This window comes from Thamnophis sirtalis, unplaced genomic scaffold, assembly GCF_051295495.1.
Source record: "Thamnophis sirtalis isolate CommonGarterSnake01/CBP01778 unplaced genomic scaffold, rThaSir2_p1.2 scaffold_1, whole genome shotgun sequence".
Taxonomy (NCBI): Eukaryota; Metazoa; Chordata; class Lepidosauria; order Squamata; family Natricidae; genus Thamnophis; species Thamnophis sirtalis.
Window position 1 is genome coordinate 169,537,405 of NW_028261381.1, and position 20,783 is coordinate 169,558,187.

General features: G+C 45.2%; 1 protein-coding gene across 6 annotated transcripts in view; it reads right to left on the reverse strand.

Moving 5' to 3' along the window:
• PIP5K1C (phosphatidylinositol-4-phosphate 5-kinase type 1 gamma) overlaps positions 1–20,783 on the reverse strand; it is a 79,580-nt gene that overhangs the window by 28,036 nt on the left and 30,761 nt on the right. For all 6 annotated transcript variants that reach the window (XM_087703275.1, XM_087703271.1, XM_087703272.1 and 3 more), the window contains exons 3-9: positions 17,827–17,919; positions 15,270–15,400; positions 14,002–14,119; positions 12,597–12,749; positions 11,125–11,424; positions 8,669–8,874; positions 1,119–1,202 (exon numbers count right to left, since the gene is read on the reverse strand). In XM_087703275.1, coding sequence (XP_087559401.1) covers positions 1,119–1,202; positions 8,669–8,874; positions 11,125–11,424; positions 12,597–12,749; positions 14,002–14,119; positions 15,270–15,400; positions 17,827–17,919 — 1,085 coding nt within the window. The remainder of the gene's footprint in view (positions 1–1,118; positions 1,203–8,668; positions 8,875–11,124; positions 11,425–12,596; positions 12,750–14,001; positions 14,120–15,269; positions 15,401–17,826; positions 17,920–20,783) is intronic.

The window sequence follows — 20,783 nt, forward strand, 5'->3', positions numbered from 1 at the left end:
GATGGATGCTGCAGTGGTTGTAAGAATGAAAAACCGGTCATAAGACCCTTTTGTTCAGTATTGCTGTAACTTTGAATGGTTGCTAATTGAATGATTGCAAATTGGGGATTACCAGTAATAAACAAAGGCTGGAGAGTTTCTACCTTGAGTTGTCAGATTTTCTGTTCTTCAGATTCTGTATTTTAACATCTATTTTTTGGCATTAAAATCAGGGGTGGGGTTGAAAAATTTTAGCAACCAGTTCTCTGCCCAGTTGCTGGGTGGGCATGGTCCTGGTGGGCGTGGCCTACTTAGCCTCCTGCACCATGGTGGGGAGGGCGTTTTCACCCTCCCCAGCCTTTGGAGGCTTTCCTCGAGCCTCCAGGAGGGCGAAAACGGCCTCCCCTGGGCTCTGGAGGCCGGAAACAAGCCAGTTTCCGGACTTCTGGAACTTCCGGGAGGCCTGTTTTTTACCCTTTCAGAGCCTCCAGGTGGGCCATGCACTTACCTGGCATCCAAAATGGGCCGCGTGGAAACTCCTGGGAGGGGAGGGGTGGGTGGGGCCAGCCAGTCCTTGCAACTACCAGTTCGGCAAATCAGATATAAAATTAGCATCCAGTTCATCCCAACCGGTCCAAACTGGCTGAATCCCACTCCTGATTAAAACTCATTGTAGAAAGCCTGTGTGAATCAAATGTCAGCTAGGAATACTGCAAAAGGTGATCACATGAACCCAGGACCATCCCACCATCATAGAGGTATGCCAGTTACAGAGGGCCCAAATTTCAATCATGTGTCCATGAGGATGCTGCAACGCTTGTAGTTGCGAGGACGGGATATCATTTTTTTCCAGTGCTACTCAAACTTTGAACTGTCACTAAACGAATCATTATAAGACAAGAACCACCTCTAATGTTCTTGTTGTTAAAATATGTATTTCAATTGTTTATATAAAATAAATGGCCAGAAACTCAGAAAGTTACATCTCATCTCATGAGATTTGTTAAGGTCAGCAAGATGGACGGCATATAAATTGAATGAATGAATGAATGAATGAATGAATGAATGAATGAATGAATGACCAAACGAAAGAAAGAAATGTTCTGAGCTCTCAAAAAAGGAATAGGGGCAGCGCCTACCTGTAGGACTGGAGGATATCGATAATCCCAACATGCAGCAGCAGACGCTCTCCTTTGCCATTCACTGCTGGAATACCCCCCATTCTGAAAGCACAAAGGAGAGAAAATTAGTATCTACTTGCTTAGTTAAAGTAACAACCACTTTGATCTAGTGGCCAAGATTAGAAAGTGGGAGACTGTGAGTTCTAGTCCTTCCTTAGCCATGAAAGCCAGCTGGGTAACTTTGGGCCAATCACTAGGAGATGGTGAGTTCTAGTCCTGCCTAAGGCATGAAAGCTGGCTGGGTGACTTTGGGCCAATCGCCAGGAGGCTGTGAGTTCTAGTCCTGCCTTAGCCATGAAAGTCAGCTGGGTGACTTTGGGCCAATCGCCAGGAGACTGTGAGTTCTAGTCCTGCCTTAGGCATGAAAGTCAACTGGGTGACTTTGGGCCAATCACTAGGAGATGGTGAGTTCTAGTCCTGCCTAAGGCATGAAAGCCAGCTGACCTTGGGCCAGTCATTGTGGGCAGGTCACTCTCAGCTCAATTCACCTCACAGAGTTGCTGTTGTGAGGAAAATGTATGTTGAAGGAGGAAGGTGTGTTGGCAATGTTTGCCACCTTGAGCTATTTATAAACTAGTAAAGGCTGGATACAAATAAATAAACAAATAAGGCAGTGGGTGCAATGCCCAGTTTCCACTCCTCTAAACACAGGGGGTTTCCAAAGCATGCTTAAAATGATCTCCCAGCTGTGTGAATTGCCTCAAGATGCACATAGACTCTTACTTTCTTCTCCTCCTCCCTCTCTCACGCACGATCAAGCGTCATTAAATCCAAGGGAGTAATTATTACAAAAATCTACCCGGACCGGTCTATCCTTGGAATAATGCAAGGTCACGCTGTTGATCTGCATGTGTGACACGCAGAGACATTTTGTAATTGTGTGTATCAACCAATAAGTGTAGGAGAGCCTTTATACAATCGGTTCAGGATCATTTTCTTTGCACCATTGAATGTACTAAGGAATTGCTGCAATGATTGAAACTACGCACGAACAGTTCCGCTAGGACAGACTGTATTCTGTTTTGTAATTGTTGGTTTTCAACTTTGCACACTGCCCAGAGTCACTGTTGTGAGAGGGGCGCCACATCTAGGTAATTCTTGACTTACAATCACAATTGGGACTTGAATGTCTGCCACTTAGCAAGGCGATTGTTAACTGAGTCATCACGTGGCTGTGCCCGATTTTTGCTGCAGTTGCTAAGCGAACGTGGCTTCGTTCATTCACTTTCCTCATCAGAAGCCAGATGGGAGGGTCACAAATGGAGATCCCTTGTTGCCAAGATGCAGCGACCACTATAAATGGCAGCCTTCTCTGCCATTGCCCTCACCCTGTGGAATATTCTCTCCCCACCCCCCCCCATGAGGTAGCTCCCCCCCTTCCTGGTTTTCCAAAAAGGAGTCAAAGCATAGCTATGTGCCTTTGCCTTTCCCCCTTTACACCATATTCCCACCCCCCCCCCCCCCATTTCTAATTTTCCGTTCCTTTTTTAAATCTCTTCTTTGTATTTTATATTTTGATAAACCAATAAAAGTTACTAATAGCAAAAAAAACAACCAAACCCATGCCTACGTAGCCTCTTGTGGAGAGCCTAGAGGAACGTTCAGCCCTGGGTCTGTCTGATGCCCTGAAAGCCTTACTTCCTACTCTCAATTAATTTTAACAGTGTTACATCATCCTTGCCTCTGTTACCTTTTTAACTTTTATATACTGTTTTTATATTTGAATATTTTATTATATACAGGTAGTCCTCGTGTCAACTCTGAAGCCATTTTGGAACATCTTTTTTCCCCTGTATATAAAGTTTTTTTATTTTTTCATTTTCATAACATATAATCACATGTATACTATTACACAGCCAACACTGTATTGTATTATTAAATGTTTACATCAATTCATCTTACCATCAACTCCCAAAAACAATTATTGGCTCTTCTGCTCTCCATACACCCTATTTGTACCTTATCCATCTCTTTCTTCTCCCTCTCTCCTCCTCCTCCCTTACTTCCTTTCTTCCCTCTGTCATCCTTCTCTTCTCTACTTCCCCTTTCTCTCTCCTTCTCTTCTCTCCCCTTTCCACTCCTCATTTCTCTCCTCCTCTCCCCCCCCCCCAGCCCTCTCTCCTCTCCCTCTCTTCTTCCCTTACCTCTCTGCCACTTTGGAGCCTTTTCAGGGCTGCCATAGCTATGCTGGTTGCAACTGTGGGGAAGGGTGGGTGGGTGGAATAGAGATAGCTGGGGACTTGTAGCCAAAATAAAATTCTTTCTCCTGGGAACCAAGGACATTCTCACCAGGTGCTGGGAGGCGTGGACTGGAATCAATTGGGGTTGGGGCTGTGGGCGGATTGGACCGTGTGATGCACATGTGGACTAAGAACTTTGACTTTTAATTTGGGTGGGGAAAACTGTGGTTTTCACCAGATGTGCCAATAGGATGTGCCTAATAAATCTGTACTTTGAGGAACAGCTAGGCCTCAGAGGTGTGATTGTGTTGGGTCTGTTACTTGGAACAGTACAACAAATACTGTATTTTTTGGAGTATAGGATGCTCCGAAGTATAAGATGCACCTAGATTTTGGGGAGGAAAACAAGGGGAAAATATCTGCCTCCCAGCAATTTGCTTCCTTGCAACAAACAGTACAGATAATATACACTGTTTGTAGTATTATATTTCAGACTATACTTGTACAGATGCTGTTAAAATCGATATGCTTTCTGGAAGTATAGTTATTCTCTGCTATTTAAAAGAATAGCACTTTTTAAAACAATAGCGATGGGCCTCTTCAGATCAAGCATTTATTTTAAAAAGCTTCTTCATTTTGTTAAGTTGTCTAGAATAATAATAAAGCAGTCTTTAAAAAATAAATCTAATAATTTGAATATTCTATAGGCATTTATAGTTGTTGCAGCAAACAGCCTGATTAGCACAAGAAGAAAAATATCTCCCTCTGCCTCCTGGAGCAAACCACGCGTTGCACTTTCAATTTCTCCCCATCACCAGCTGTTTCAGGCTGCAGGGATTGCTATAGCTTATTGAAGCCTTGCAAGCCCCCGTTTACTGCAAAGAGGTAAATTGGTGGGAGGCAAAGGCCAAAGGGTTGGGTCCAGTGGGTTGGTGGGGCTACATTCAGTATATAAGACGCATAGCAATAGCAGTTACACTTATATACCGCTTCATAGGCCTTTCAGCCCTCTCTAAGCGGTTTACAGAGTCAGCATATTGCCCCCAACAACAATCCGGGTCCTCATTTTATCCACCTTGGAAGGATGGAAGGCTGAGTCAACCCTGAGCCGGTGAGATTTGAACAGCCGAACTGCAGAACTGCAGTCAGCTGAAGTAGCCTGCAGTGCTGCATTTAACCACTGCGCCACCTCGGCATCCAAATTTTCACCAAATTCTTTTTTTGGGGGGGGGGGTGCGCCTTATACTCCGGAAAATAAGGTACTTGACTTACAACAATTCAGCTAATGATGGTTTGAAGTTCCAATGGCACTGAAAAAAATGACGTATGACATTTTTCACACTTATAACTGCTGCAGCATCCCCATGGTCACGTGATGAAAATCCAGATGCTTGGTAACTCGCTCTTATTTATGATGGTTGCAGTGTCCTGGGGTTGCATGTGATCCCCATTTTGCAACCTTCTGACAAGCAAATGGAGAAATCAGATTCACTTAACAACTGTGCTACTAATTTAACAACTATAGTGATTCACGTAACATATGTCGCAAAAAAAGTTGTAAAATGGGGCAAAATTCACTTAACAAATTTCTCGCTTACCAACATAAATTTGGGGCTCAACGTATGTGGTCATACGTTGAGCACTACTGTACCACCCAGAGCCCCCACATGAGGGAGATGGACAGTTCAAAAATATGAAAAATAAAATAAAATAAATATATGCCTGTTGTGCCAAGCATCCAAGTCAAATGATTTGTTTAACGAGGGGGTGATTTACTTAACTGCAGCAAAAGAGGCGTAACATTGGGCACAACTCACTTAATGACCACATTCCTTAGAATTTGAAATTCATGTGGTCATATGTCAAGGACTGCCTATGGTGTTACAGCTCCCATCATCCCCAGCCATTGCAGTCCCCGGGGAGGAAGCTCACGCTACGCACCCCGATTTGGACTTGCACTCATTTACGGAGGGTGTAATATGTTAGGCTAATTCTTTGTGGAGACAGATTTAGCTGCGACTGGGGAATCTGAGCGGCACCTAAATCTGTCACTGCAAAGAATTGGCTGAATCACTGCGAAGAATTAAATGCTGATGAGCTTTCAGCACAATGGCCTCTCATTTAGGGCAATGGGAGCTGGCAATTTTCCAGGGGCTTCAGCTGTTCCAAATTGCATTCTCCAATATGCCTCATGTTCTGAAATCTCTCTTTAGCATTTGAGATGGGAGACGATCCTTTCTCTCTCTCTCTCCAGGCACCCCAAAAAAGCTCCGAGAGGAAGAAAAGGGAAGTCAAGGAAGGGCACTTAAACACAATCATCCCCCCTCCCACTCCCAAAAAAGAGATTTAGATGCCAGGCGTTGTGAGCACGGCTGAAGATTACTCCCCTCCTCCCCCTAGCAGTTGGCAAAAACATAAAGAGGTTATGAATACTATGTTAGCCCTCCATCACTGTTATACATTCACACATTCCTCTGTCTCCAGGGAATTAACATCTTTTTATTAGATACACCTAGCTCAGGGGGGTCAAACTCAAGGCCCACAGGCTGGATCCGGCCCATGGGATGCTTAAATCTGACCTTCAGGGCCGACCTAAAAACAGCAAAGGACCTGCTCGCGGTGCCTCCGGCAGCCAAAACGGGGCACAGGGGTGCTGCGTGTTTCCCCCGTGCCCCATTTTTGCCTGAACGGCCTCCTGCAGTAGTCTGCCAGCCAAAATGGGGCACGAGGTTGTAGACATGAAGCCCCCCCACGTCCCATTTCTGGCCAGCAGGGTGCTGAAGGAGGCCATCCAGGCCCAAAGAGGGGCATGGGGGATCGCATGAGCCCCCCCCGGTGCCCTTTTTTGGCCAGCAGGGTGCTGCAAGAGGCGTCCGTCCCGTGTTCACTCTCCCCTGTCCGGCCTGCTGATCCTTGAAGAAATCCAGTTTGACAGCCCTGACCTAGCCCATCTGGAGGGCCCAACTGTACCCAGAATGGCAGAAAACAAGCAGAATAAGCTACTGGCAGAAGAATCAGTTTGACATAGTGGTTAAAAGCACCGGGCTAGAAACTGAGTGACTGTGAGTTCTAGTTCCATCTTAGGCATCCAGTCAACTGGGAGGCTTTGGACCAGTCTCTTCCTTTCCACCCTATGGAGGAGGTGACAATGGCAAACTGCTTCCGAAAATGGTGCCAAGAAAACTGGAGGGGGCTTTTCTGGGCAGTTGCTAGGAGTCAAGACCGACTTAAGATATATAGAAAAAGCCTTACCAATCCAAGGAACCATATTTTCAGTCTGGGGGGGGGGGACCTGGGACAGTGATCTGCATTCTCAATTTCGGGGTTTTTCAAAGGGTATGGAGAGTCATGATGGTGGCTGGGATGGTGTGGTGAAAGCTCTGTTTTTTATATACATATAAAAACCAATTGGAGCTTCAATTTCAGGATTGTGGTCACCATCCTGTCACTTTTGACCATACCCCGTGGATGCCCAACCTCCTTGACTACCAATTTTTCCCTATCCCCAAACACTCCAGATCATCAACTCTTGGACAATGCAACCACATCATTCATAGAATTGCAGGCTCTGAGCCAGCACACTAAAAACTTCCTTGTGTCAACCCTGAAACTGATCTGACCGGAACCATCTTGAAGCTTCAGTGTTGCCCCACTGGAGCTGAGGGAAAGGGAGGGGGGATTAGAGATAGAGGGGTTTGTGTAGACAAAATAAAATATTTTCCCTTGAGACCCAAGGACATTCTAACACCTGAACTGTGGAAGGAGGAGGTGTTGTAGCCTGCCAGCGGAGCTGGTGGCAGACTCAGACAGTGAGGAGATTGGGGAGGAACATGGGCCAGTCCTGGCGTCTGAGGAAGGCTCTGATGAGCGCTCTGTGTCGGAGGGAGAGAGGGGGTCAGGGCCATCTGACAGTTATCAGCTGCCTTTGGAGTCGAAGATCCGTGGGGCAGAAGAACAGCTGGGGCCTGTTCTCGGTGTGTGCGTGCGCAGAGCTGCCAGGAGAAGGGAACAGCTAAGGAACTTGGGAGTAAAGGCACAGATGGACGGTGAATGGTCCCTCCCATAGGGAACAAAGAGGAGCAAAAGGTGAGTGGAGTTTGCCGGAGACAATAAGTTCACTTAATTGGTTTGTGACTCTCCGAGTCTCCTTGCCAAGTACAGCACAACTTTGCGTTTTGCAGATATCGGCCTGGCAGCTCTCCAAGCCAGATAAGGTCTGTGACTATAAATTCACCCTTGAAAGACTTTGCTGGACATGAATGAGCAGAGTTCACAGTAACTTAATAGAAAGAGGTTTCGTTGGGAATCCGCTTCGTGGTTCGGGAAAGCCTAAATCAGAACAGAGGGAGGTCACCAGATAACCAAACCGTGTCTTGATTGTACCATGTGACTGATTGTTTGATCTTTTAACTAGGTGAAAACCACAGGAAACTTTAGAGTTGGTCGATAGGTGCCAATATAGTATCTCCAATAAAGCTCTCATTTGATAGCTTTATTGCCTCGGAATGTTGCTTGCTATGGATTTGTTCCTTGGAACCTCAACATCTGTTCCAAAGTGTCAGCAATGCAGGTGGTCATCAATTTACGATCTCAACCCAGCTCAAAATTTTTGTAGCTAAGCAAGACAACTGTTAAAGAGAGTTTTGCCTCATTTTACGACCTTTCTTGCCACTGTTGTTAAATGAATTAGCGAAGTTATTAAGTTGGTAATGTGGTTGTTAAGTGAAACCCCACTGACTTTGCTTGTCAGGAGGTTGCAAAAGCGATCACATTGCAACCATCGTAAATGCATGCCAGCTGCCAAGGATCCTAATTTTGATCTCTGCAACAGTTGTTAAATGTGAAAAAGTCACGTTACTTTTTTCCCTGCTGTCATAACTTCAAATGGTCACTAAATGAACAATTGTAAGTCGAGGACTACCTGTACAGGAAATCCTTGACTTACAACCACAACTGAGCCCAACATTCCTGTTCCTAAGTGAGAAATTTGTTAAGTGAGTTTTGTCCCATTTTATGACTTTGCTTGCCGCATTTGTTAAGTGAATCACTGCAGTGGTAGTAAGACAGATAAGTGCGTCTAGTTTCCTCACTGATTTTGCTTGTCAGGAGGTGGCAAAAAGGGGATCATATGACTCCGGGACATGACAGCTGTCATAAACGTGAGTCAAGCATTCAAATATAAATCATGTGACCAGAGGAAGACTGAAATGGTCAAGTGTAAACAATGGTCGTGAGTCACTTTTTCCAGTGACGTTGTAACTTTGGTCACTAAATGAACAGTTGTAAGCCGAGGACTACCTGTACTCAAAAACTGCCTATGCGACTTACGTGTCATCCGTGTCAATGGGTTCCCCTCGAGCAGCCCCTCCCTGGATCGACTCCATGGCGGTGGAATACAGAGCCTTCTGCCCCACGGGGCGTTTCTCATCCGACATGCTCTGGGCACCGTCAACCTGTCGTTCCCGTTCCAGCTGGTCTATGTTGTGCACCCCAAGGAGCAGGCTGTAGTCCATGATTTTGAAACTCTCCAGCACCTGGAGGTTATGGGAGGGAAAGGAGAAACTGCCGTAAACGCCAAGGAGGGGCCAACACTTGCTAGGTGAAAAAGCTCTTAGAACTTTTAAGGCTTTGAATAACTTTAATTGCCACTTTGAGTGGCATACATTAATCGGCATACATTAAAATGAAATTGCATGGGTACAATATAAGGAAATGAGATGTGAATTGTAAACAGCAATTTGGAAAGAAGGATAGAAAACTTTGTTATTAAACATTACGGATGTTTAGCCAGAATAGGACATAAGGATTTAGTGTCATCGGAGGATTTTAGAAATAGTAAATGAAATGCCAGTATGTGGTTATGTATTAAACCTTGGTATATTTTATGATGAAGGACATTTGAACAACTATACTCAAATGAAAATGGAGGTATAATGACGGCAATATGTATAAATATTTGAGTTAAAATACTTGAGTTAATATAAATTATGCTTGATGACTGTGGAAGAGATACACAAAGGTTTTTTTGTAACCAACTGATACACTTTCTACAGTATGTAAAAAAGAAAGATTTTATGTGTTGTGTTTGTTTTGGAAAAAAAAACTTTAAAAAAAATGAAATTGCATGGTACACTGCTCTCAAAGGGTCACTACTACATAAATATAAATAAATACGTGTGTGTGTGTGTGTGTGTGTGTGTGTGTGTGTGTAAAGGGAAGCAGTATGCTCGCGCCCACATTTGGGCATACGAAAATACATTTAATCATTCCCCTCGCTCAGCTGATAAGGGAGGAGAGCTTGTGGCTTAGAGGTTAACATAACTGCCTAATATGTAAAAACAGCCCAGGTTAGAATCCCAGTAAGATTATGGCTAGCTGATGAGAGCTAAATACCTTGAAATAGATCTATACTAGTCTCCCTTTATTTATTTATCAGCAAAAATGCAACACACACACACACATGGGGGAGGGGGGGATATGTCATATATATTATATGGCACAGAGAAACAACACAGTCTAGTTAAGATGTATACATATATATATGGGAAAAGAAAGAATCCTGTAAGTTCACCAGACGGATGGACTAGGGAACAAAGCTGTTACAGAATCTGGAACTCCTGCTAGAAATACTTCAAAAACTCCCACCAGAGCGGAGCAACAGAAACAGACCATAAAGTGCAGTGGTGGTATTCACTTACTTTCCCTACCGGTTTGCAAGTGTGAGCGCATGTCCGTACATGCGCTTTGGCTTGAAAATATGTCTAAATAGGATGGCATAGAGCCGGGGCGGGCCTACCCGCGATTTCCACTACCGGTTCGGGTGAATTGGTCTGAATTAGCTGAATACCACCGCCGGTAAAGTGGGTGTGTGAGGTCTCTAACAATGCTTCGAGCTCTAAGCACATAGCTCATATAAGCAGTATCCTGAATAATAGGAAGTGAGCTTCCAACGTACAACCACAATTGAGCCCATATTTCTGTGGTTAAGTGAGACATTTGTTAAGTGAGTCTTGCTCCATTTTACAACCTTCCTTGCCACATTTAAGTAAATCACTGCAGTTATCAGGCTAGTAAGGAGGTTGTTAAGTGAATCTGATTTCCCCACTGACTTTGCTTGTCACAGAGGTTGTAAAAGGAGATCCCATGACCCCGGGATGCTGCAACGGTCATAAATATAAACTAGTTGCCAAGTGTCTGAATTTTGATCAAGTGACCATGGGGATGCTGCGACAGTCGTAAGTGTGAAAAACAGCCATGAGTCGCTTTTTCCAGTGGCGTAACTTCAAACAGTCACTAAATGAACTGCTGTAAGTCAAGGACTACCGTATTTTTCAGAGTATAAGACACACCAAGATTTTGAAGAGGCAATTAAAAAAAAGTTTTTTGCACTCTGCAGACCTCCAAAAATTGGCCCATTTTTCACCAAAATCGGCCTGTTTTTTGTCAAATAAAGGGCATGCATAACCTTTAGGAAGTTTATAGAGTGCTCCTAGGGGTGGGGCAAAAATGAGCAAGAAAATGGCCCGTTTTTCACTCATTTCTGCCCTCCCCAGCAGGGTTTCAGGAGGCTAAAAGGAGGCAGGGTTTCAGGAGGCTAAAAATGCTGTATTCAGTGTATAAGACACACCCAGATTTTCACTCTCTTTTTTTTGGGGGGGGGGGGGAGGAAAGGTGTGTCTTATACTCCAAAAAATACAGTACCTGTATTTTTCTCTCCTCCTTCCTGGGTTGTTAACAATACATTACTCTGAGCTCAGGATGGCTGGTGACCTCTTTGGACTTACCAAGCAGTCCCTCTGCAGTGTCTTCACCACAGCGTTGAATGTGTCCGTGTCCAGCATGATGCCCTCGGGCATATCCTGCATGAAGTCCAAATCTTTGTAGGTGGGGCTTGACTTCTCCTTCTCTTTCTTGGACGCCCGGCGTTTGTAGGTGGAGCCTTTGAGGTCGTATTTCAGGTGCATCTTCACCACCCGGGGAAGGATGTTATTCATCACCACCACACGGATGTTTTTGCCCCCGGATTGGACGCAGTAGAGACCGTAGAACTTGGGCAGCAACGTCCGTGGATTCTGGTTCAGGTTCTGAGGGGAGATTTTAAAAGGTACATAGAATATGCTGGCCACAAGACCTGATCTTGATCTTGACCATCCAACTTTGCACCTGAGGCAACTAGGGCTCTTCCTGGAAAAGAAACTGCATCCTCCCCTGGTTATATGTCCGTGATGGCGAACCTATGGCACCTACGGAGCCATATTTAGTGGCACGCCGGCTGTCAGCTGATATTTCACACTTCAGGAGGGCCAGGGGAAGCTGTTTTTACCTCCCCGGGACTCAGGAAAGCCTTTGGAGGCTGGTGAGGGCGAAAAACAGCCCCAGTGGCCAACCAGAAGTTCGGAAACGATCCGTTTCCAGCTTTCGGAGGGTCGGGGGAGGCTCTTTTCGCCATCCCCAGCCTTCAGGAGAATCTCTGGAGTTCGGGGAGAGGTTGTGCGCATGTTCTAACTGTCAGGAAATTCCTCCTCAGTTCTAAGTTGCTTCTCTCATTGATTAGTTTCCACCCATTGCTTCTTGTTCTACCCTCAGGTGCCTTGGAGAATAGTTGTGACTCCCTCTTTGTGGCAACCCCTGAGATATTGGAAGGCTGCTATCATGTCTCCCCTAGTCCTTCTTTTCATTAAACTAGACATACCCAGTTCCTGCAACCATTCTTCATATGTTTTAGCCTCCAGTCCCCTATTCATCTTTGTTGCTCTTCTCTGCACTCTTTCCAGAGTCTCAACATATATTTTTTATTCTTGGCGACCAAAATTGGATGCAATATTCCAGCCAGAAAGGTTCAATTTTCAAAAGAGGGGGGGCACTCTTTCTAGAGTCTCCACATCTTTTCTACATCGTGGTGACCAAAACTGAATGCAGTATTCCAACATGCTCACTGCCTTCTGCACATGCACAGTGTTTACGCATTACATCAAGGCCGGTGGGCGGAGCCTCCCACAGCAGCTGCTACCGGTTCACCTGGACCGGAGAGAACCTTCTGAATACCACCCGTTCTTCCTTTTCATGTAGATCAGTGTTCCTCAACCTTGGCAACTTTAAGTCCTGTGGACTTCAACTTCCGGAATCCCCCAGCCAGCACAGCTGGCTGGGGGATTCCGGAAGTTGAAGTCCACAAGACTTAAAGTCGCCAAGGTTGAGGAACACTGATGTAGATACATTCCCCAAACTTTTAAAAGAAACAAGGTCGGATACATACCATATAATAACCCGGAAGAAGTTTCTGGAGGAATTCTGCCTCTTTGTGCATCACAGTTTTGATGATGAACTCATCGTCGCTGGTGACATAGAAGAGGGAGCCGCTGGCCCCAGGATTGGAGAGCTCGATCAGCGGCTCGTTGCACAAGGAATACTGAGAAGGCAAGAAGAATTCAACCGCAGGTAGGAAACGTCAATAGGTTTCTCCCCATGTGCCCATCCCAGCTGAAAAACCCTGACCCATGCATTCCGTAGGTCAGGGGCCCCCCCAATCTGTGGGCTACAGCCCACTACCGGACTGTAGCCAATCGCCACCGGGCTGTATAAGTGGATGCTTATGGTTGCGGGCGCTTGTGGCCCCCCCTCATGTGAGCATCGCCACGAACGTTGCAGGAGTTTACGGTTCCACCACAAAACCACGGTAGACTAAAGCGCGCTCGACGAAAGCGTGTACGTGACGTCATCACAGCGCGACGAAAACAGCACGCTGTGAGCGGTAAACTTAAAATTAATGCGTAAATCTAAACCTAACCCCCCCAAACCTAACCCTAAACCTAACCCTTAACCTAACCCTAAACCTAACCCTTAACCTAACGCTAAACCTAACGCTAACCCTTAACCTAACCCTAAACCTAACCCTAACGCTTAACGTAACCCTAAACCTAACCCTAACCCTTAACCTAACCCTAACCCTAACCCTAACCCTAACCCTTACCCTTACCTTTATGTGAATCGGCTTGCTTTAAAAGCGCTTTTTAAAGCGCCCTTTTTTCTCCGCGGTCGTATTTGTTGCGCTGCTGATGACGTCACGTACGCGCTTTAATCGGGCGCGCTTTAGTGGACCGCGGTTTTGTTGTGCCACGGGAGTTTACACATGTGCACTTGCCCCGCCCACAAAATCACCCACCCCCCCCAGCCAACCTGGAAAGGTTGGGCAACTCTGCCATAGGTTATGGGGCAATACATCCTAATCCCCATTCAAGTAGTCCTCAACTTACAACCATTTGTGAACTGGCCATTCAAAGTTACATCTGCACTGAAAAAGGGACTGATTTTCACACTAACGGCTGTTTCAGCATCCCCAACAGTTCACACGATAAAAATATGGGTACTGGGCAACTGACATGTATTTGTGACAGTTACACTATCCTGGGGCCGTGATTTATAGCCTTCCCAACTGGTTTCTGATAGGCAAAGTCAATGGGGGAAGCCAGTCACTTTCAAAAACTGCAGTGATTTCCTTAACTGTGGCAAAAAATATTGTAACATGGGACGCAACTCACTTAACAACTGCCTTGCTTAGCAACAGAAATGTTGGGCTTAGTTTTAATCATAAATCGAGGACTACTTGTGCTTTTTTTGTTTATTTCCAAAGGAATAAAAGGAGAAAGACGAGCAGATCTTACCAAATAATCATCCGGACGAATGCCAAAAAGTTCTCGAAAATAGCGGAAAGCGACGGGGGCGTATGTTTTGAACCTGAAGTCAGGATAATGATGCGCTGGAGTGAGGTTACTGCCTTCGCTAAATTTTGGAAAGACAGAAATAGATGTTTGCAACGAACAAGACACAAACTTTCATTTCCGCTTTTCCTACAATTGATAATGAAATACATCATTTTTACCACTGGTAAGATACATTCCATTTTGGCTATTGGGGGGGGGGGGTGTAACTTGAGCTTACCTAAGGAACTGTTTCACACATACAAACACACACCATGTTATTGGCCTGCCCCACTTGCACCGATAAGAAGGGCCATGCTGTGGACCCCACTGGTCAAGGAATTCTGGCAGGCGAGGTCCAGACAAAGCGCCTTTTTTTGCCCTGATTCCCACCCTTTAGAACATATCATGCCCCCTGAGGTGAGATCCGTTCCCACCCGCTTAGCCTTCTGGAAGGGCCTTAAAACCTGGTTCTGCCAACTGGGCTGGGGTCCCAATGGAAGCGTTCCATGTTGGGGGTAGTTAGTGCAGGGGTCTCCAAGCTTGGCAACTTTTAAGGCATGTGGATTTCAACTCCCAGAATTCCTCAGCCAGCCAGCTTGATGGGGAGATGGGTGGCATATACATTTAATAAATAAATAAGTAAAATGAACTTTCTTTCTTTTTTTTTTGCAGGATTTTTATTTTTATATGCCTATGCGATTTTATATATTAGTTTAACATATATAAATGAAGAACAGTATTTTAAAAACACATGGCATTTGTCCATTTACATTTCAAATATTGCCACTTGTGTTGCAAATACACAACCTTTTATCTCCAATAAAGTTTTTTTATTTTTTGTTGCAAATTTTTAAAATCTCTTTATCAATGAAGTGTTGTCTGGGTTTTCCCCCCTCCCCTTTTTACATTCTCTCTAATATATATATATATATATATATATATATATATATATATATATATATATATATATATATATATATATATATATATATATATATATATATATAATTTTACATCACTTTATCATTTCCAATTTCAGCCCCATTATTTTCTTCCCATATTTCCATTTTAATTTTTTCTTAACACATAAACAAAATCATTTTTCGCCCTTCCAGGGGAAAAAAATGCAGTATATACCAACTTTATCATGGTAAAATGAACTTTCTGTTGGCCGACTCCAGTTCCCTCTTCATGTAGCCCAGTCTCCATTTCCCATAGCAGGACATTACCTGGGAAAGAAAATGCTCTCCACTACGTAGAAATCTTGCATCAAAACATCCCTCTCAGGCTTGGAGCTCAGGTTTCCCACCGTATAGCCAATCCCCAGCTGGATGGCCCCCTTCAGTGTGGTTGACGTGGTCTATGGCAGCCAACAAAGAATAAGTTGAGTTGAGTTGACTTAAGATGTCTGTAGAGATTCACATTCATCCAGGTCATGGTTGTCTCAAAGGTGCTTTTTCCAAAAGGCAACTGGACTTTCTTGATTTTTTGTTTGAAAATGTTCTCATCCAATAACTTATTTAGTTCTAACTGAAGTTAGAACTGAAGAAACTTCTTGGATGCGAAGTACTCTTCAATATCTTCCTAAATGACTTACCGTATTTTTCGGAGTATAAGACGCACCAAGATTTTGAAGAGGTAAATTAAAAAAGAAAGTTTTTGCACTCTGCAGACCTCCCAAACCCTCTGCATGCCTCATTTTTTACAAAAAAAAAGGGGGGGGGCATGCAGAGTTTTGGGAGGTTTTTGGAGTGTTCCTGGGCAAAAATGAGCAAAAAACAGCCTGTTTTTTGCAAAAATGGGCCTGGTTTTTGCCTTAAAAAGGGTGCAGAAAGCGTGTAGAGTGCTCCTGGGGCCTGCCCCCCTCCAAAATGAGCAAAAAATGGCCCATTTTTCACTCGTTTTTGCCCTCCCCTGCCCCCAGGAGCACTTTGCAGGCCTCCCAAGCCCTCTGCACGTCCATTTTTGTGAAGGGGCGGGGTTTCGGAAGGCCAAAAATGCTGTATTCAGTGTATGACGCACCCAGATTTCCACCTTTTGGGGGGGGGAGGTATGTCATACTCTGAAAAATACGGTAGCTGAGGAAACAGAAAGGGAACTCATCAAATTTGCAGAGGACGCTAAGCTGACAAGAATAGCCAACACCCCAGAAGACAAACTCAGGATCTAAGTGGATCTTGATAGACTGGACAATGGGCCCTATCCAACAGAACAAAATTTAATGTAGAGAAAAGCAAGGTTTTACACTTAGGCAAAAAGCAATCAAAGGTACAAGTAGAGATTAGGCGAAACCTGCCTCAAAAACAGTAACTTTGATAGGGACCTTTGAGTCCTAGTGGACGATCGCTTGAATGTGAGCCAGCAGTGGATGGCAGCAGCCAAAAAGGCTAATACTATCCTTGCTTGCATAAAGAGTGGCACAGGATCAAAATCCCATGTGCTATTAGTACTGCTCTACAATACCTTAGTAAGACCACGCCTGGAATAATGCATCCAGTTTTCATCACCACATTACAAAAAAAGATGTTGAAGCTTTGGAAGAAGTGCAGAGAAGAGCAACTAGGATGATTAAGGGCCAGGAGACAAAAACACATGAAGAACAGTTGCAGGAATTGAGTATGGCTAGTTTAGAGAAAAGAAGGACTAGGAGATCCTTCTTTTCTCTAGACTATAAAGAACAGGGGGGTCAACTTATTTTCCAAAGCACCAGAGGGCAAGACAAGAAGCAATGGTTGGAAATTAATCAAAGAGAGAAGCAGCCTGGAATTAAGGAGAAACTTTCCACCAGTGAGGATAATTAACCAATGGAGCAGCTCATCTTCAGAAATTGTGGGTGCTGCATCACTAGAGGTCTTTAAGAAGAGACTGGACAGCTGCTTTTCCGAAATACCATAGGGTCTCCTGCTTGAGCAGGGACTTGGACTAGAAGACCTCCAAGGTCTCTTCCAGTTCTATGCTGATTGAGAAGCAAAACGTTTTCAAAGGAAAAAAACCCAAGGAAGTCCAATTGCCTTTTGGAAAAAGCACCTTTGGGACAAATTAACATAGGTAAAGGTAAAGGTTCCCCTCACACATATGTGCTAGTCGTTCCTGACTCTAGGGGGCAGTGCTCATCTCCATTTCAAAGCCGAAGAGCCAGGGCTGTCGGAAGATGTCCTCCGTGGTCATGTGGCTGGCATGACTAAATGCCGAAGGTGCACGGAACGCTGTTACTTTCCCACCAAAGGCGGTCCCTGTTTTTTCTACTTGCATTTTTACGTGCTTTTGAACTGCTGGGTTGGCAGAAGCTGGGACAAGTAATGGGAGCTCTCTCTCCGTTACGCGGCGCTAGGGATTCAAACTGCCAACCCTCTGATCGGCAAGTTCAGCGCCTTAGCCACTGAGCCACCACGTCCCTGTAAGAGTTGCTGATCTGTATGTTACAAATTAACATACAGATCAGCAACTCTTCACCAGTTAGGAGCAACACTTCATTAACAGTCAATATGGCGTTGAGATGAAGTTGTTGGACCAGAAAAAGGGAGAGCCAGCTTTTACTTCTAATATAAGGCTTTTCCTTCGGTTTTCATGTCTCCTGCCTCCAACTGTAGTCAGAGGGAATTTTAAAGGCCTCAGGAAAGTAGCTTTGGGCTTAATCACACGGCCTTCCTCCATCTTTTACCAAGACTCTCCAGAAACAGGGATACTAAATTCTGGGGTAAAGCAGAGTGTGGAGGAGCCTGAGTCAGCTCCAAGGTTTCCCTTCTTATTTCCCCATCAGAACATCCACCCTCCAGGAGACCAGACCTTCTTGTACGTCGTTTCCCCTGACGCGTCAACTCCTCGGTGGCCTATCTTTTTCCCCTGGCTGGCTCCCGGCTGCCCTGTCAGCGATGTTGGCTGGAGAAGGAAGGAGATCAAAGCAAGCAGAGAAAAAGCGCAGAATATTAATTGTCGGTACTGAAGGAACGTTGAAAAGCTCTGTTAGATTTAGGCCAAGTTTCATCTTCGTTCTAAGATCTCGTTTCTCACGGGAGTCAAGCTGATCCCTTTCAGTGCTTGCGAAGAGGAGTCAAAGAGCAAGGCTTCTGCCACCACTGTCCCTCTGCGCTGCCACAGCATGGAGAAAACATGGGAGTCTTTAAAGTTGATTTTTTTTTTGTAGACCTGCTCTTTACGCCATCTGAGTTAGCGGCCACCATGTCATCTTGTAGTTACAAGATGCCACAAGCTAATTTGTGCTGTGTGAGGAACTGTTTTCTTCTACCCTAAATCTCCTGATCAGCTTCATTTATTTAGAAAGGAAAACTTATCCTAGTTCTCTACGGAAATTCTCAGTCCTCCAGGTCATGGTTGTCCCAAAGGTGCTTCTTTTCAAGAGGCAACTGGACTGTCTGATTTTTCTTTGAAGACATGTTTGCTTCTCATCCAAGAAGCTAACTGGATGGTAGGGAAGGGAAGGATTTATATTTCTTGCAGACTGCTTGGTCATTTGCATTCATTTAGAGAGTCATTGATTAAATGACCAGATGTCTGCAAGGAGTATAAATCCCTCCATTCCCCAACATCCAGTCAAAGCTGAAGAAGCTTCTTGGATGAGGAGAGAAACGTCCAGAAAAACCAGAAAGTCCAGTTGCCTCTTGAAAAAAAAGCATCTTCGGGATATGCTGGTTCTCCTTCTGTGTACCAGGCAAGACTTCTAAACCATGTTCCTATGACAGGTCAAAGGACAACGGGAAGAGACTGAGATTCCATTCAGCCGAAGCTCCTGGGTGACTTACTGTAACAGGAAAAGGCCGGATGCTTCCGTTCAGTTTGATTTCACGGTATTTCCAAACTCTGCATCCAAACAGCCTGGCCTTAGAATAGTCTTAAAGCAGCTGGCAATCTTTAAAAGCCATTTAATCAATCGTTTAATAAAGCCGCCACACTCCAAGTGGGGAGAAATAAGAAATGGCTTGGTTGGAAAAAGCAGCTTCAGCACTTTCTGTAGGAAGGCTGCTGCTGCTTCCTAAACGACGGTGAAGTACTTCTTCTCGTTATAATTGTGTACTAAAGAGCCAGGAGCAAAAGTGAGTCTAGGGGTTCCTCAGGCAAAAGGCTTTACGTTCGGTAGCATAGAGAGCAAGACTGATGCCATCCTTATGAGGAAGAGCAGATTAAGAAAACGACTCCAGAGGAAAGCCCTAACGTTACTCTCCTGAAATAAGACTACTGCGGGGTGTGTGTGTGTGTCTCCAAACATCGCAACTTTTAAGACCCGTGGGCTTCAACTCCCAGAATTTCTCAGCTAACCCTAACCCAGTGATCTGGTTGATATCACCTGGCAGAGCAATTAAATCAATGAGCCTGTGGCTGGGCCCATATTAGGCTAAATTGTGGATTATTAAATCCAACAAAGCCTTAAGGCCTTAAATTATATGGCTTCAAAATCACAACAGCTGGGTTCCTAAAAGGTGCTAAATTAGGAGGACATAATTGGCCCCAAGGGCTGTATCTAGTGTGCCCTGCTCCAGAAGTAGCTGGGATCAAGGTTTCATTTTGGGGATGGCTGGGAAATTTAAGGAATGAAATAGTCTTGCAGAGGCTTCAGGCAGGGGTGGGATTCAGTCGGTTTGGACCAGTTCGGGTGAACCGGATGTTAATTTTAATTTGGTTCACCGAACTGGTGGTTAAAAGAACCAGCTGACCCCGCCCACCCTTCCCCTCCTCTCCGAGGAGTCTTCACGCAGCCTGTTCATCATGCCAGGTAAGTGCAGGGCCCGCACAGAGGCTTTGGGAGGGTGACGAAAGGGCCTTCTGGAAGTACCAGAAGTCCAGAAACAGGGGTGTTCCTGGGTGGCCTCCAGAGCCTGGGGGAGGCCGTTTTCAAACTCAAACCCCCTCCCCCCTGCTGTGGTGCAGGAAAATGACTAGGCCACGCCCACCCAGCAACTGGGCAGAGAACCCGTTGCTAAAAAAACTTTCAATCTCACCCCTGGCTTCAGGCATCTCTTTTGTTATTTAACCCCAAACTCTTCAAGTCCCCTCACCGCTCTATCTCCCTTCCCCATCTTCCCCGTTTGGGTTCCCCTGCATGCTGTCTCCACTACCTGCCCCTGCCGCCCCCTCCCCCTGTTCCCAGAGGGCCTCTGACCCTTTGCAAGGCCTCTGCACCACCTCTTGAGGCCTCTGTAAGGCAGGGAGGGAGAGCAGGGCAACCAAAGGGGCAGAGAGGAGGGGGGGATAAATGGATGGGGGGCATGCGAAGTGTACACTGCAGTGGCAAATATGGGTGGGCTGCCAAGCACCCCAATTTTGATTATGTGACCTGCAATAGTTGTTACTTGGAGGACAGGTCATAACTACCAGTCCTTCAGCATTATCACCACTCACAGTTGCCGAACCCAAGAACGGTTGTTCATTGGGAGTTCACACCTCCCAGAAGTTGTGGGTGCTTCATCATTGGAGGTTTTTAAGAAGAGGCTGGACAGCCATGTGTCTGAAATAGTGTAGGGTCTCCGGCTTGGGGATTAGGCTAGAAGACCTCTAAGGTCCCTTCCAGCTCTATTCCGAATTTGAGTTTGAATTTGTTAAGCAAGAATGTCAGGCCTGCAGCCATCTGTTCTTTTGGATCTTTGGCCTGCCACACTTTCTATTATTCTACTATGCATTTTCTATTGTGGGGAAATGGGAGGGGGGATTGTAAGGAGTGAGATGCTATGTAGCCATAACAACATTCTTTCTAGAAAGCCAAGGTCATCCTTTGTCTTTGCACCTCTGCA